The 14,427-nt window shown below is 36.7% G+C and overlaps 1 protein-coding gene across 3 annotated transcripts in view; it reads right to left on the bottom strand.

The window, feature by feature from the left end:
* The window catches only part of ATP8A1 (ATPase phospholipid transporting 8A1), a 244,009-nt gene that overhangs the window by 144,880 nt on the left and 84,702 nt on the right, over positions 1–14,427 (bottom strand). For all 3 annotated transcript variants that reach the window (XM_056125630.1, XM_056125629.1, XM_056125631.1), the window contains 5 exons: positions 13,058–13,102; positions 5,190–5,262; positions 3,310–3,415; positions 1,427–1,509; positions 311–360 (listed from right to left, as the gene is read on the bottom strand). In XM_056125630.1, coding sequence (XP_055981605.1) covers positions 311–360; positions 1,427–1,509; positions 3,310–3,415; positions 5,190–5,262; positions 13,058–13,102 — 357 coding nt within the window. The remainder of the gene's footprint in view (positions 1–310; positions 361–1,426; positions 1,510–3,309; positions 3,416–5,189; positions 5,263–13,057; positions 13,103–14,427) is intronic.

The raw sequence follows: 14,427 nt of genomic DNA, 5'->3' as shown, positions 1-14,427 counted from the left end.
TGGAGATAGGGAGAGGATGTCTCAAGCATCAGAAGTTGTGGTACACACAGCCATCTTCAAAAATATTTTCACACTGACTCCAGGAATTATACTTTGCTATACTTCTGAGAAAGCTGTTCGTAATTTGTCTGTAGACCAACTTAAAGCTATAATTCAATGACAATCGAAAACTATAATTATAACTAAAGATAATAATGCAAATTTTTGTTCAAATGAACTCAAATAGAAACAAAATCTACTTTCCAGGCTTTTAAAAGGGGAAAAAATAAAAATGATAGAAATCTTATACACACAAATAACTGAGCCTTACCTGGTGAACTCTAGTACATTGAGTAATTCATAGTGTTCTTCCTGCCCCAGCTACAATGAAAAGGAAGAAATGATCACATGAAGCTGAAAGCAGGTTTGGCTTCTTGGAAATAAACATTAGCATGAAGTTTGAATAACATCTTTAAAAAGTCAACATAAACAAATAAGTTTCTTCTAAGAGAAATTATCTTTAATTGAACTTACTAACTTTTAGGGTAAGATGGAAGACTGAATATCCACATTTAATTTTCAACCTTCCCCAAATACCAAACTACATTAAATGCTAAAATACAAACAACCAAAAGGTCCTATGCCAACACTTGGGGTGCCGGGGCTCAAAGGTCTCAGCCCTTTGAACTATCTGCTCAACCTGGTAATAGAACAAAATTGTACAGTGTTCTATACTTTTTGGAAGTACTACAGCATTGGTCACTACGTACTTTTTAATAAAACTCACGACACCAATAAATTATTGTCTTAAATTATAAGATGAGGCTGGAGAGATAGTACAGTGGCAAGGCGCTTGCCTTGCACAAGGTCAACCCAGTTTTGTTACGAGGCTCCACATGTTGTTCCCCAAGCACAGCCAGTAGTGCTCCCAGAGCACAGTCAGATGTGGTCCAAAATTGAAAATAAAGTAAAAAAGATTGCCTGCAACAACTTTTTTGTCTTCATGATTTATTTTTATAGCCTGTGTGTATTCTTTGGTGCCACTAGAGGAGACAAGCCTTAAGTAATAAGTTCTTGTGAAAGACCTGATATAGTTTATCATAGCTCTCATAGGCAAGGGAGCCAGGTCTTTATCTTTTGAATGTTGTTCCTTTTCTCCTAAGTGCAGGAGAGATAAATCTTCATAACAGTACAGACAGTCAGTAGATGCAGATCTAAAATGGAAGAATCCACACACATAACAAAATTTCATGCTTTGGAAGATCTGATGATGTATATACATGCTTGAAGAAATGGCTGAAAGCATGGAAAGTGGTCACTTTTGGAGAGAAGGACTAGAAAATGAAAATTCTACTTTGTTATGAGTTTGGGGGCAGCGTTTTTAGTTTAAGTCTATGCACATATATTGCTTTGATGAAACAGAAATTCATAACGAGAAATAACTTACTGAATCTATAATCACGGAGTCAGGGGTTCTTCCAGTGAAAACAAAATTCAATTGCTTGGCTGCTCTGACCAATGCTCCCTCATCTGTTTAGAAAAAACACAAAAGTAAATTATGCAGGGGGCGAGGATGGTCCCAAATACAAGAGAAACACATTCCTCACACTTTGTTTTCTGTTTAATGCTAAAAAAAGCTGCAAAGTTTTATGGTTTTTGTTTTTTCTTGGCGCATGTTATTGAACTGCTTCTTGAAATAAGATGACAAGCCACAGTTAATGAGTAGAATATGCTTATCAATCTGAGTCATGTGTAGATCCCTGGGTTACACTATCAAAAATTAAGTTGAATGTTAGCCATATACACCCGAGAAGTGTAATTTAAGTGCAACCTTTGTTCCAGCATATTTTCTGAGAAATCTTTCTTAAAACAAAAGGCCTTAACTTTCATGCCTTTCCTCCTAATACAGAATGCAGAAAAGCTATTGATTACATTCAAAATGAAGTGAAAATCAATTCTTAATTTTATACATTTACTTCCTTCTATGCTATTGCAAACCTTCCTGATGATGAAGACAGGGTTTGGGACAGGACAACATTCACAAAGTTTCTACGCCAACTACATGATGTAATATTGCTTTTCTTCTTTTGTACTACTTCGGATTGAACCCGGGGTCACAGGCAAAGCATGTGGCTCTACCACTGAGTCCCACACCCTCCCAGAGATGTAACATATCTTACGCTTTTTAGGAATTCGGTGCATTTTCTAGGAACAAACACACATGTTGAGTAAGAATGTTATTTGAAACACTTATAACAAAGATCTCCAAAGCGTTTCTCCTTTCCTAAAATCTTCTCCCAGCAGAATTCCCTCAAATGTACATAATTCCTCCTCCAAATAAATAGCTTCCTGATTATCATTTCCAAAAGTGGAAAGCAACATTAGTATTCTAAAATGCATCCTATTCAAGCAAATGAATCTTCCTTTTCCTGTCTTTGCTCATATTAAAAAATCAGCTTATGAGTAGTAATTCATTTTTAGAACTTATAAAGGGAGAACTTACTCTCTGCATATAGAATACTATCCTATTTTATCACTTGTGTGAATCCAACTTGAATTTCCAAGTAATTTACATAAAAATGAAATATTAATTAAATAAACATTTATAATTTTAATGTATCTAGTTCTGAAATTCAAGGCTTTTCTAATTAGTAAATCTGTTTCTTGTTGTTTTTGAACCACATTTGTGCTCAGGGACTATTCTTGGATTGGGGGGGGGGTCTCTCCCTGGATGGGCTTGACAGAATAGTATATGGTGCCAGAGATCTTATCCAGAGCCACATACAAAAAAATTTTTTTTGTTTAATATCCAAATGTTATTCAGGAATAAAGAAATCATGGCATATATGCACAATGAATACTAAGAATCTGTAAGAAAAGGTAAAATCCTGCAATGTACTGGCATGTGGAAGGAACTAGAGGGCATCTTGCTAAGTCAACTCATTCGAAAGGAGAGCAACAAACAAGATGATTTCTCGCATAAGTGGAATATAAAGAAACACAGTAATGGAATAACAAGGGGCCAAAGGTAACAAATCTGAGAATCAGCTTGCCTAACTGAACCAGCCAAAGGGTAGGTAGATCTGTTGTATGGGGGAAGCTTGAAACACTGGTGGAAGGACCCTGATACTCTGGAAGTGAATGTGGAACCACAACACCTTAGGCCTGAAACTGCTCTTAACAGTATTGAAAATCACGGTGCAGAAACAAAAGTTGGAAAAAAAAAAACTTGATTATTTAGCTTTTTTGAATTAAAATTGTTTTTGTGAGAGAATCCCAAATGTCAGAACAATTTTCCATTGGTTAGTACTTCACAAAAGCTTAACTGACCTGGAGATGCTGCTTGATAAATGATCTTGTCCCCTTCTCGTTCTGGTACAGCTGTGTGACAAACTGCCATCATTGTAAGAAATTCACATATTATAGGTGCGGTGGGCTGCAAGAAAGAAACACACTGTTTGGTCCTCTCCTTTGAGCATTTTGACACTAATGAGAGTAATTTCACTACTTTTTCCCTCTTAAGATCACAGGTAAGGGCTGGAGAGATAGTACAACAGGTAGGGCATTTGCATTGCACAGGATGACCTGGTTCGAATCCATATGGTTCCCTGGACAGAGTCAGGAATGATTCTTGAACAGAGAGACAGAGAAACCCCTGAACATTGCTGGGTGTGGTCCAAAGACCAAAAGAAAGAGGGGGAAAAAAAGTGAAGGTGTTATGCACTGAGGAGGGGCGGTGGGTTGTGTGGGTCCCCTAAATTTTAGGGGAATGACTATGGCAATAATAGTTGGAAATTATCTCTCTGGATAAAAACTACGTGCTGAAAGTAGGTAAAAGAACAAACATGATAAACGCTCAGTACCTATATTGCAAACCATAATGTCCAAAAGGGTAGGGGGAGGGAGAGAGACAGAGAGAGAGAGAGAGAAAGAGAGACAGAGACAGAGAGAGACAGAGAGAGAGGGGGCGGGGCAGGCTGTTGGGAAGGGGTTGGCAGAAAGGATACTGGGATCATTGGTGGTGGGAAATGTACACTGGTGGAGGGATGGGTGTTGGAACATTATGTGACTGAAAATTGATCATGAACAGCATTGTAATAGTGTATCTCATGGTGACTCAATTTAAAAAATAAGAGGAGAATGACTATAAACTCAAGTATTGCCACTGTTAGAATAACCTAAAAGCTGGAGTTTTGTGGGTTAAAATCCATCTGGCCCAAGTCTTCTAAATTAGATTCTCACGGGCTGTCTGTGAACTCCCTTTATGGAAAGATAACGTCACTTGGTGTTCACAGCTCCGAAAGATCTTGCACACATAATGGGATTTTGACCAAGCTTCCAGCCATGTACTCGGAATAAACCTTGCTAGAAGAAACTCACTTCTAATCTTAATGATATTCTTTGTTCTTAGCTAATCTACAAAGTCCAGTTCTCCCTTTCCTAGGGGTTCAGAAGGCTCTTGATTCTCAGCCTCTGTGTTGATTGCAGAAATCAAACTTATTTTACATCTTTTCTCTGCATTATTATTTCAATCTCTGTGTTTCACCTCTTACGTGTTCGTTCCAGTGATTATGAGAAAAAAAATCTGGGATTTGAACACAAGAAGACCTATCACTTGATCTCATGGGATTTTAATAAGAGGTGGAAATTTCTTAAGCAGAGTATAGTCACTGGGTGGCAGCTGAAGTTATATAGACTTTGCACTGCCTAGAATTTTGAACTGTCTGTTCATTTCTACAGATATTCTGAAGTTGTGAGTCATTACATACAAAGCTTTAGAATTACTATTAATTTTCATTTTTATGAAATATTTTGAAGGGATGGAATTATTATTTGAAAACTAAATTTCTAACAATTTTGAGTTTATACTGTAGCAGTGTCCTCCCGTTGTTCATCAATTTGCTCGAGCAGGCCCAGTAACGTCTCCATTATGAGACTTGTTACTATGTTTGGTATATCAAATACGTCACGGGTAGCTTGACAGGCTTTGCCGTGCAGGTGAGATATTCTCGGTAGCTTACCTGGCTCCCTGAGAGGGGAAGAGAAATCGAACTCGAGTTTATACTGACCAAATAATAATGTTTTAGAGTTCCTGAAGATTAATAATTAAAACTGATCATGAAACTTTTAAAATGAATAATATGGAGACTATAATACAGAGAAATGAAATTTTATTCTAAAAGGAAAGATAGTGATTTTATGTCACTTACATGATTATTTTGGAGGTTTTCCAACAATGATGAATCACTAAATGTTCTTTCATCTCCAAACTGTGAGTTCTGCCTAAAGGAGTAGAAAGGAAGAAAATTCATTTACACAAAACTACTAATTTATTTGTAACTAGTTTTAAAAATAAATGATCATGCCTGTAAATTCTTTTAGATTAATATTAATTGATTTTAACTGCATTTCTAAAAAAGACAACACAGATTTCATAGCTAAATCATAAAGTATATTCAAACACCCTAAAATAAGACAGACTTTCATGATACAATGAAAAAATTCTTATTTTATAGTTACGGGAATATAAACCTATATTATAGTCACATGACATTTCAAAAAAATTAAAAGAATGCAACAGGTTTGTTCAAAAGTCCTAGAATTAAAATTCTTCTACCTCTATTTCTCCTCTGAATTTAAAATTTTTAAAAATAAATAGAAATTATACAAATACTTTTTTACTTTACCTATGAGGAAATCTCAATGTATTAACAAGTGCTGTATAATTATTATATGAAATATAAAAGCATAGAGTATAAATTTATGCAAATCACTAACAACTATGTTTGCCTTGTATATATGAGAACAACTCAAAGATAGGTGAGATTTTTTTGTACTGAGGTTATTTTCAGATTTGCGAATATTATTCACTACATATGAATCAAATAGAGTCAGAATTGCTTCTACAATCTACCTATGATCAATTCTGCGACCATTCAGTTTAAAATCAAAATGCTGAGATTCTGAGGAAGAACACACAACACTGAAGCAAAAATATCAAGCACACAGTGGACAATTTCAATGAGATTATCATCAGTAGGAAAAAAGACATCGAATCTTTCATGCATAAATAAAATTTCACGATGAATTCATTGAGAAAAAAATAAGTTCTGTAGCAAATAACTAAAATTCACAAAATTTTTACCCACAATTTTTACAGGTAAGAGTGTATCGATATCAATAATTTAAACCTCAAATTTCAGTTTTTAAAATAGTCACTTAAAAATAAGGGGGAAAACACTGAAAAAATTGCCTATAAACTGATAAAGAAGGTTAGAATGTTTATGGTAAATATATTTTTATTAACATAGGATAGTTAGGGCTACTACTTTTCAAAATAATTATACACTGCGCATTTATTAGGATATAGGGGGTAAAATTATTTTTAAAAAATCCCCAGGAACCAGAGTAAAAACATCATCATCATCACCACCATTCCTTTTTCTTCCTTTTTCTCTCACCCCTTATCTAGTTGGTGAGAAAGTTCAGGAGTTTGAAATGGTCAAACAGAAGAAATCAGCATGTTCTTCCTCTAAGTATTGCAAATTCCTAAAAAATTTCATCTCGGTGGAAAGCTCAATAAAATTTCCTTACTGTTAATATATTCACTAATTATATTTTCATGAGTTAATACATTTTATTAGATAAATAGAAACATCAAGGAAAGTCATAATACATTTTACATGTAGAGGACCATATTCTTTCTAATGAACTTCCCACTAAAAGCTTTTAAACATCTGACGATAAGTTATTAATCTCACCAGTAATTTTTTCATTGCACAAATTATATTTACTATAATTGATATCTTTCAAATGCACTATAATTAAGGATGGTTTGCCTGGATACAGTCACCTGTCAATGGAGGTTTCTACCAAGGGGAATTCTTCTCCCAAAAAGCATGAAACAAAAGACAACAAACAAAACATAACTCTCACTCTCCCTGGAATGTTATGAAATATGCACTTTATTTTTTTTGTTTGGGGGCATCACCCAGCAGTGTCCAAGGCTTACTCTTGGCCCTGTGCTCAGGGATCTCTTCTTACAGGCTTGGGGGACCATATGTGGTGCTGGGCATCGAATCCAGGTCAGTTATGTGTGAAGCAAGTGCCATACCCCCTGTTATATCTCTCTGCCCCATAAAATGTTTACTTTTAAAATAAAAGTGAATAGAATTAGGCAGCTCATGTCATTGTCCTGCATAAAAGGCAAGATAATGGTTTCAATTCTCAGATGACAAAAGGATACCCATTTGCCAAATGCTTATACAAAATGCAAGCCAGCACCAACAGCCTGCTAATATTTTTCACAGATGCTTTGTAAAAGAATTAAAACCAAAAAACAACAGTAAAGTGGAGAGTTAATGTCAGCAGGCCTATAAATCACAAATGTTGTGCGATTTTTTTTCTGTAAGCTCATTTAAAAACTGATACATTAAAAAGAGTAATTTCCAGATAACACCAAAGGAAAATTCACCATAGCAAAAATAGAGAAAATTCAGAAAGCATATGGTTAAATCCATATTAGCAATTTTCCTGTATGACATATGGACTATATAGACCATTTAAAGTACACATGTGAAGGCAACGCAGTGTCACCATTAAAAAAAGCAAGAATTTTTGTCTCTATTTAAGTAACATAGTTATTATTGTGTTCATGATAATGCTTTGGCTATAACCTAACTGCACCTCTACACTGACCATGATGTCACTTCTCAGCCTCCCCCATCTGTTAGCCTCTACCCCCTTTTCCTCCTAGTGGCGGTGCTGGGAACTGAATCCATCTATTTCTGTTTTTGAATGGTACTACTGGTTCCAAATCAACACTCTTGAAAAGAATATTTAATTCTTGGAAGGGGAATGGGGGAAAGAGTTGCTCTTGGAATCTGCTCCAGTCAAGTCCAGGAATAGGAATATGTGATTTTATTCAATAGGATTGCTGTTTGACACTATTTGTGACCAAAGGAATGTGAACTGCTTTCAGTATAGATCAGTTTCTGAAGACAATTACAAAAGAGGAGCTGTGAAAACACTGTGAAATGGCTGCCTGGCTGCAGTAAGTTACCAGAAAACTAACACTAATTTGGATGTGTTGGATCTCATTATTATACAGTCATACCTGGAATACTGTTAAGTGATCTTTGCTGTTGCAGCAGAATAAATAAATGCTGTTCACTTCAGAGAGGACTATAGATCAAAACAATATGAGAAAATGAAAGTGGGCAGAAAATACTCCAGTGACACTGTGACATTAAAAGTCAGAGTAAAGTGACTTAAGTAGAGGACACATTAAGGTAATTCCCCCTAGAGAATTGAAAGGTAACTAGCATCTGAAGGGAAAAAAACAAATGATGAGATCGAATAGATCTTATATTCAGATACATAATACAGAACTATATAAGTAGTTAACAAAAAAATGTTATTGCATCATAGTAGCACAGCCGTAGGGCATTTGCCTTACAAGCGGCCCACCTGAGTTCGATTCCTCCGCCCCTCTCGGAGAGCCCGGCAAGCTACCGAGAGTATCTTGCCCGCACGGCAAAGCCTGACAAGCTACCAGTGACGTATTCAGTATGCCAAACACAGTAACAAGTCTCAAAATGGAGATGTTATGGGGCCCGCTCAAGCAAAATCGATGAACAATGGGAGAACAGTGTTTGTTTGTAATAGTGGGGAAAAGGTGTATAGATGAACTGAGGTTGTTTGAGTTAAATATTATTTATGCATGTGGATGGATAAATTTACTTTTACTTATATTTGTAAGTTCCCATGATTATCATTAGAAAAAGAAGAAAAGTAGTCATGAAAAAGTTGTTTTGGAAAATAACAGAAATGTGGAGAATAAACAGATTTCCCCTGCCCTCTCCTCTGCAATCCTCAATCTCTCATATCTGAGACAACGGTAGATTTTTATTTTATTTGCTTTGGAAGCACCAGCATCTGCTGGTGCTCAGGGGTTACTCCTGGCTCTGCACTCAAAAATCACTCCTGGTGAGCTAAGAGGACCATATGGGATGCTGGGGTTTGAACCTGGGCTGACCCCATTAGAGGCGAGATCCTTGCCCGCTATACTACCTCTCTGGCCACACCGATAGATTTCTAACAGAAAACGAGTAAACTATATGTCATGTTAGGTAACTATATATATTAGCTGATAGAACTTGCCAGTAACAAGATAACTATACCAGTTGGGAAGTAAGTAGCTACTGGCCGGGAAAAGACTTTTATCTCTATAAAGTATTTATGTGGCCATACATGGGAACAGGATTCAGACATCATCCAATTATCTTTAATGTCAAGAGAGAGTATGAGAAAGGCTGAGTAGGCTGCCTTTAGATCTGAGTAAGCGTAAATGTGCAGAATTATCAACATACGTTGAAATGTTAAATACTTCTGTGTGTTGTGACAGTGTGTGGTGCATATGAGCAAATAGGGAAGTAAAATTCCTCTGGGTCACAGGTTGTACACCTGAAATTCAATACAAATCACATGGAAAAGTGGCCCTTCTGCAGACAGAGAGGAAAGCCCTTTCGGGTTTTGCTTTTCACTGCATTTTACTTCACTCCACAAGACCAGCAGCATAAAGATGTCATGAAGGACCTGGAGCCCAGGAGTCACCCAGGACCACACTTTTGAACTTGCCTTCATTGGTAACATGAAACCAATTGGAAGTGGCAGTTCACATCACTAAATTGTCTCTTTCCAGTTCATCTCTCCTCCCCATGCTACCTGTCCTAAGTCAGTTAGCAGCACTTAACACCTTCAGGAAGCAAGAAATGAAGACAAAAATGACTTTAATATTGTAAGGAAGTCTCGCATTCTAAAAGCAGGGATTCTTTACCGCTCATAAAAAATCTCAATAGAGGGGCTAGAGCAACAGTACAGCTGGGAGGGCATTTGCCTTGTACCATGGGTTCAATCCCTGGCATCATATATTGTCCCCCAGCATCAACAAGAATAATTCCTGAGTGCAGAGTCAGGAGTAATTAACCCTTGAGCATCACTGGATTTGACCTCTCCATAAAATGTACCAAGTAACCAGCACCTACTTTCTAATGAGGCCAAGTGAGGTTTTAACTTGGGCTCCCATGTTTACTGGCTGTATATTTTAAGGCCAGTTACTTATTAGTTCCTTTGTATACAATTTATCAACTTTAAAAATGATCATCTTCTCAAATATGTTGTCAGCAGTAGGTGAGACACCAGAGCTATGGCCCTACATGAGCTATTATGTCCAGATGTTACTCTTAGCGCTTCAAAAAAACACAACTCAATCATGTCGTGTGAAATGAGTTAGAAGGAGAGGGACATATATAAAATGACTGCATTCATTTGTGGGATATATGTATACAAATATATATACATACATACATATAGTATGAGACTAATATCCAAGGTGAGCGTAAACAGAGGCCAGCAGGACAGGTCATTGGTTGGAAGCTTGCCACAACCCTGTGAGGTGAAGTACACAGGTAAAGGGATGTAACTGATAACCTTTCATTAACTGTATTGCAAACTATAAGGCCCAAAAGGAGAGAGAGAGAAAGACAGAGAGAGAGAGAGAGAGAGAGAGAGAGAGAGAGAGAGAGAGAGAAGTGCCTACCATAGTGGCAGGCAGTGGAATTGTGTGGAGGAGGGACAGGAGAGAAACTGGGACCATTGGTGGTAGGAAAAGAACACTGGTGAAGGGACAGGTGTTGGAACATTATATGACTGAAATCCAATCATAAACAACTTTGTAAATGTGTATATCATTGCGATTCAATTGTCACTGTCACTGTCCACCCATTGTTCATTGATTTGCTCAAGCAGGCCCAATAACGTCTCCATTGTGACACTTGTTACTGTGTTTGGCATATCAAATACATCAGGGGTAGCTTGCCAGGCTTTGCTGTGTGGGTGAGATACTCTCGGTAGCTTGCCGGGCTCTCTGAGAGGGCAGAGGGATGGATCAACCCGGCTCGGCCAGTTCAGCCGCGTGCAAGGCAATCGCTCTACCTGCTGTGCTATGGCTCCAACCCTGTGATTCAATTAAAGAGAAATAAATGTGAGGGAAAAAATAACATTAAAAAAAACTCAATTAATCTTCACAATTTCCTTATGCTGCTTCTACCAGATAAGGATATGCAAGCAGAAAGTAAGTGGCTTAAGGATACCAGCAGGATCAGAATGGTGTACTCATGTGGTCAGAATCCAAAGTATATTCTTGATGATGCATGAGACCCAGGCTATAAAAGATAGGGAAACAACTGTTTCTTCATCTTTTGCAAGACTAAAGCCAGTTACTGAATAAAAGGGGTATTTACATAGATATTTAAAATAAGGCTCATTTTATTATGAATGTTGAAAAAGCTTTCTCTGGTATATAATTTAAAGAATTATTTGGTTCAATTGTCTGAGTGCATAGTTTTACATGCAGTTGGCTGTTTTTAATCTGTGGCACTGCCTGGTTTCCTGAGCACCATCATTAGTTACCCCTGGACACTAAGGCAGGAAAAGGCCCCAAGAATTGCTGGGTGTGTCACCAAAATAAACAAAAAACCCACTAATATCTAAATCCATATGTAACTTCAAGAACAACTATACACTTTATTTAAAAAGTGGGGAAGGGGGCATCTGCTCTTTGTTACTTAGTCTAGAATATCAAATAATGAGAATTTCCAAGAGGGTGTTTTATTAAAAGAAAAACAGATAAAAGAATCTTCTCTCTTTTATACAGAAAAGTCAAGAGGTAGTTTATATTAAAAGACATCTTAAATGACCTGAGTAAGTGAACAAGTTTTAACATTTTCATCTAAACTTAATTAAAATGGGATGAACAGAGTTTCCTTCTCATATATAAAGAAGACTTCTTAGGAAAATTTCTATTAGTTCCATAGTGCTGTGTTAATCTCAAAATTAGCAGAATCTTGACTATGTTATAGAAAAACAACAAATAAAAATAAAGTCAAAACTTTGACTACATTCATTCTCAAAGGAATATGTAAAAAGGTATCTCTACACTATCAAATTTGAATTATCCACCTACCTCAGATGCTTTAGGACATTAAAAAATCCTTAACATTCTTCAGTAGTGTGTGGGTGTCACAAACTCTGACACTCCAGGCCATTAGCTTAAGTGTGATGACTCATCAGTGTCACAGGAACCAAACAATTCAGTTATTCACCTCAGGCTGCAAGGCTGACTGCAAATAGTTACCAAAGCCCTCCTCAACTAAAATAAATTCCACTTGGAAAGTCTTAAATATCATTGAACATCCATATATATTGTAAATATAGTTTATTTCATAAATCACATGTGCAACCTAAAAACCAAAAGTGACCACTTAAATGCTACAATATTTTCTGCTATTAATCAGCATTAAAGAAATATGTTTTCTGAAACTGGATTTGCCACCAAATTAAGATGAACTATTAAAAAAACCCACAAAAATAAGCTTGAACCTCTCTAATTTCTCTTAGTGCACATTTCTGGAAGGGTATTTTAAGATAAAACAAACCAAATTCCCCAAAGCACCCAAATTGAAATTACGAAATGCCTTCTTTAATAATTCTAAAATTAATTAAGGGTCAGTTAATTTTAATCATTGGCAGTAACTCTTCAAACATTCTCTCCCAGACACTTCATTTCCTAACCTTTAAACAGAACCAGTAAATTAATAAAACCTTCAGGGTTAGAACATGGTTCTTTTTGAAGCTCTGCAAAGTATGGCAAGATAGCCAGCAGGTGGCAGTGCGGAGTTGAAAGCCCAGGACCGCGTCTGAAGCTAGCGCTGAAATCCCTGGCAGCCCATGGTCAAGGACTCACGTGCTCCACCCTGGACTTCACTACAGACACGCAACGGAAGCCTCGAGCAAGCTGAGACTTTAATCCCAATGTTTATAAAACGACCAGCAGCTTTTCAACAGGAAATCATAGGCAATAAACGGATGTTAAGCAAGACCTATTTTATACCAGTGTTACTCTCCCTGATTGGTAACGCCTGTCTCTAAAGTAGTGAATGTAAATCAAGCAAAATGAAACCAATAAAGTGCAAAACATTGAAAGGAACCAAGGAGACAGAAGGTGCATGCAGCTTACCATTCGTCAGGAGAGCAAGCATAATCCTCGGGCTCTGGGACATGGCTTCAGAAGCAAGAGAAGGGGCAGAAATAAGCATTCACAGGGAGGCTGGGAACTTAAAATCATGAAGAAGGGAAGTACTCAAAGATGGATTTTGAAAAGTTAAGAAAATGATCTTTTAGTTGATTCTGAAAGAATGGCAGTTAGTATAGTAAGTAGAACATGATGATTGACAGCAACTAAAAAGGCTTACAAAAGTCATTCAATAACAGGATAACCAATTTTTCACATTCAAAAAATCAGTTTTCAGTAGGAAATATTTAAACTTAGACTTAAATACATGCTTAAAGCTGACAAAATCATTTATTGTATCATCAAAATAAAGTTTTTAGTTTTATAGCTGACAGAAAATTATTTATTGTATCATCAGAATAAAGTGCTTTAGTGATATAGCTGACAGGAAATTATATATTGTAACATGAGAATAAAGTGCTCTAGAAAAAAAAAAGATGCTAATACCTAGAATAAACTATCCGTGGTAAAATTTGCTCACTTTAGAAGGGATGGATCTTTAGACAGGTTTATTAAACTAAAAGCTACTTACAATTCTACAATTTAAAAGTAAACTGATTTTTAAAAACTTAACTTAGGCAACAATTCACTTACTAAGCCATTTACCATCTCAAACAGGAGACATGGTGACCAATAAACACTTTATAGCTCATCTGAGCACTAGGAAAGTTTGATTTAAGTATTATTTTCATTTCAACATTCTGTATACAGCATGAGGGGCTCATAACAAATGAATGAGCAGATTTTCTTTCATTTAGACTTTTTTTCCAAAAATTTTAAATTGTTCGAGCTTTATTAGTATTAACTGACATAAACATCAGATTCCAACTTTGTTATACCTGACTAGTCAACATTTTTTTCTTAGATTAATTAGATTAATTAGATGTAAGCAATATACCAAAAAAAATGCAGAATTCTGGACAAATGCAAAATAAAAACTGTTATTTTGGACAAATATACCATAAATGGCTTTGAAGTCTTCTGAGGTCCTTCTCTTCCTTTAGTGTCCATCTGCTCTTCACTTCTACCGTACTGGCCATGACATGGGGCCTCATTTCAAAGCACCTCTTTTCAAGTCTACAGCACTGAGCTGCCCCCAAGTTAACACCCATGACTTCTCTTAAATCACAATGGCGGGGTACCCACTGTACACCATACTTTCTGCCTCTGAACTCTCTGCCAAGGTTCTAACAGCTACTCCTGTGGTGGAGAGCAGTTCCAGGTCTCACCCCAGGAGACAGGCCTGGAGTCCTGCAGCTTAAAATCCACAGTGCTCAGGCTCCGTAGGTCTGGTCCAGCCCTGGCAGAGTCTGAAC

Source organism: Sorex fumeus, unplaced genomic scaffold (assembly GCF_029834395.1).
Source record: "Sorex fumeus unplaced genomic scaffold, SorFum_2.1 ptg000055l, whole genome shotgun sequence".
NCBI classification, from domain to species: Eukaryota; Metazoa; Chordata; class Mammalia; order Eulipotyphla; family Soricidae; genus Sorex; species Sorex fumeus.
The sequence above is the reverse complement of the archived record's forward strand: the minus strand, read 5'-3'. Positions and strand labels throughout refer to the sequence as shown.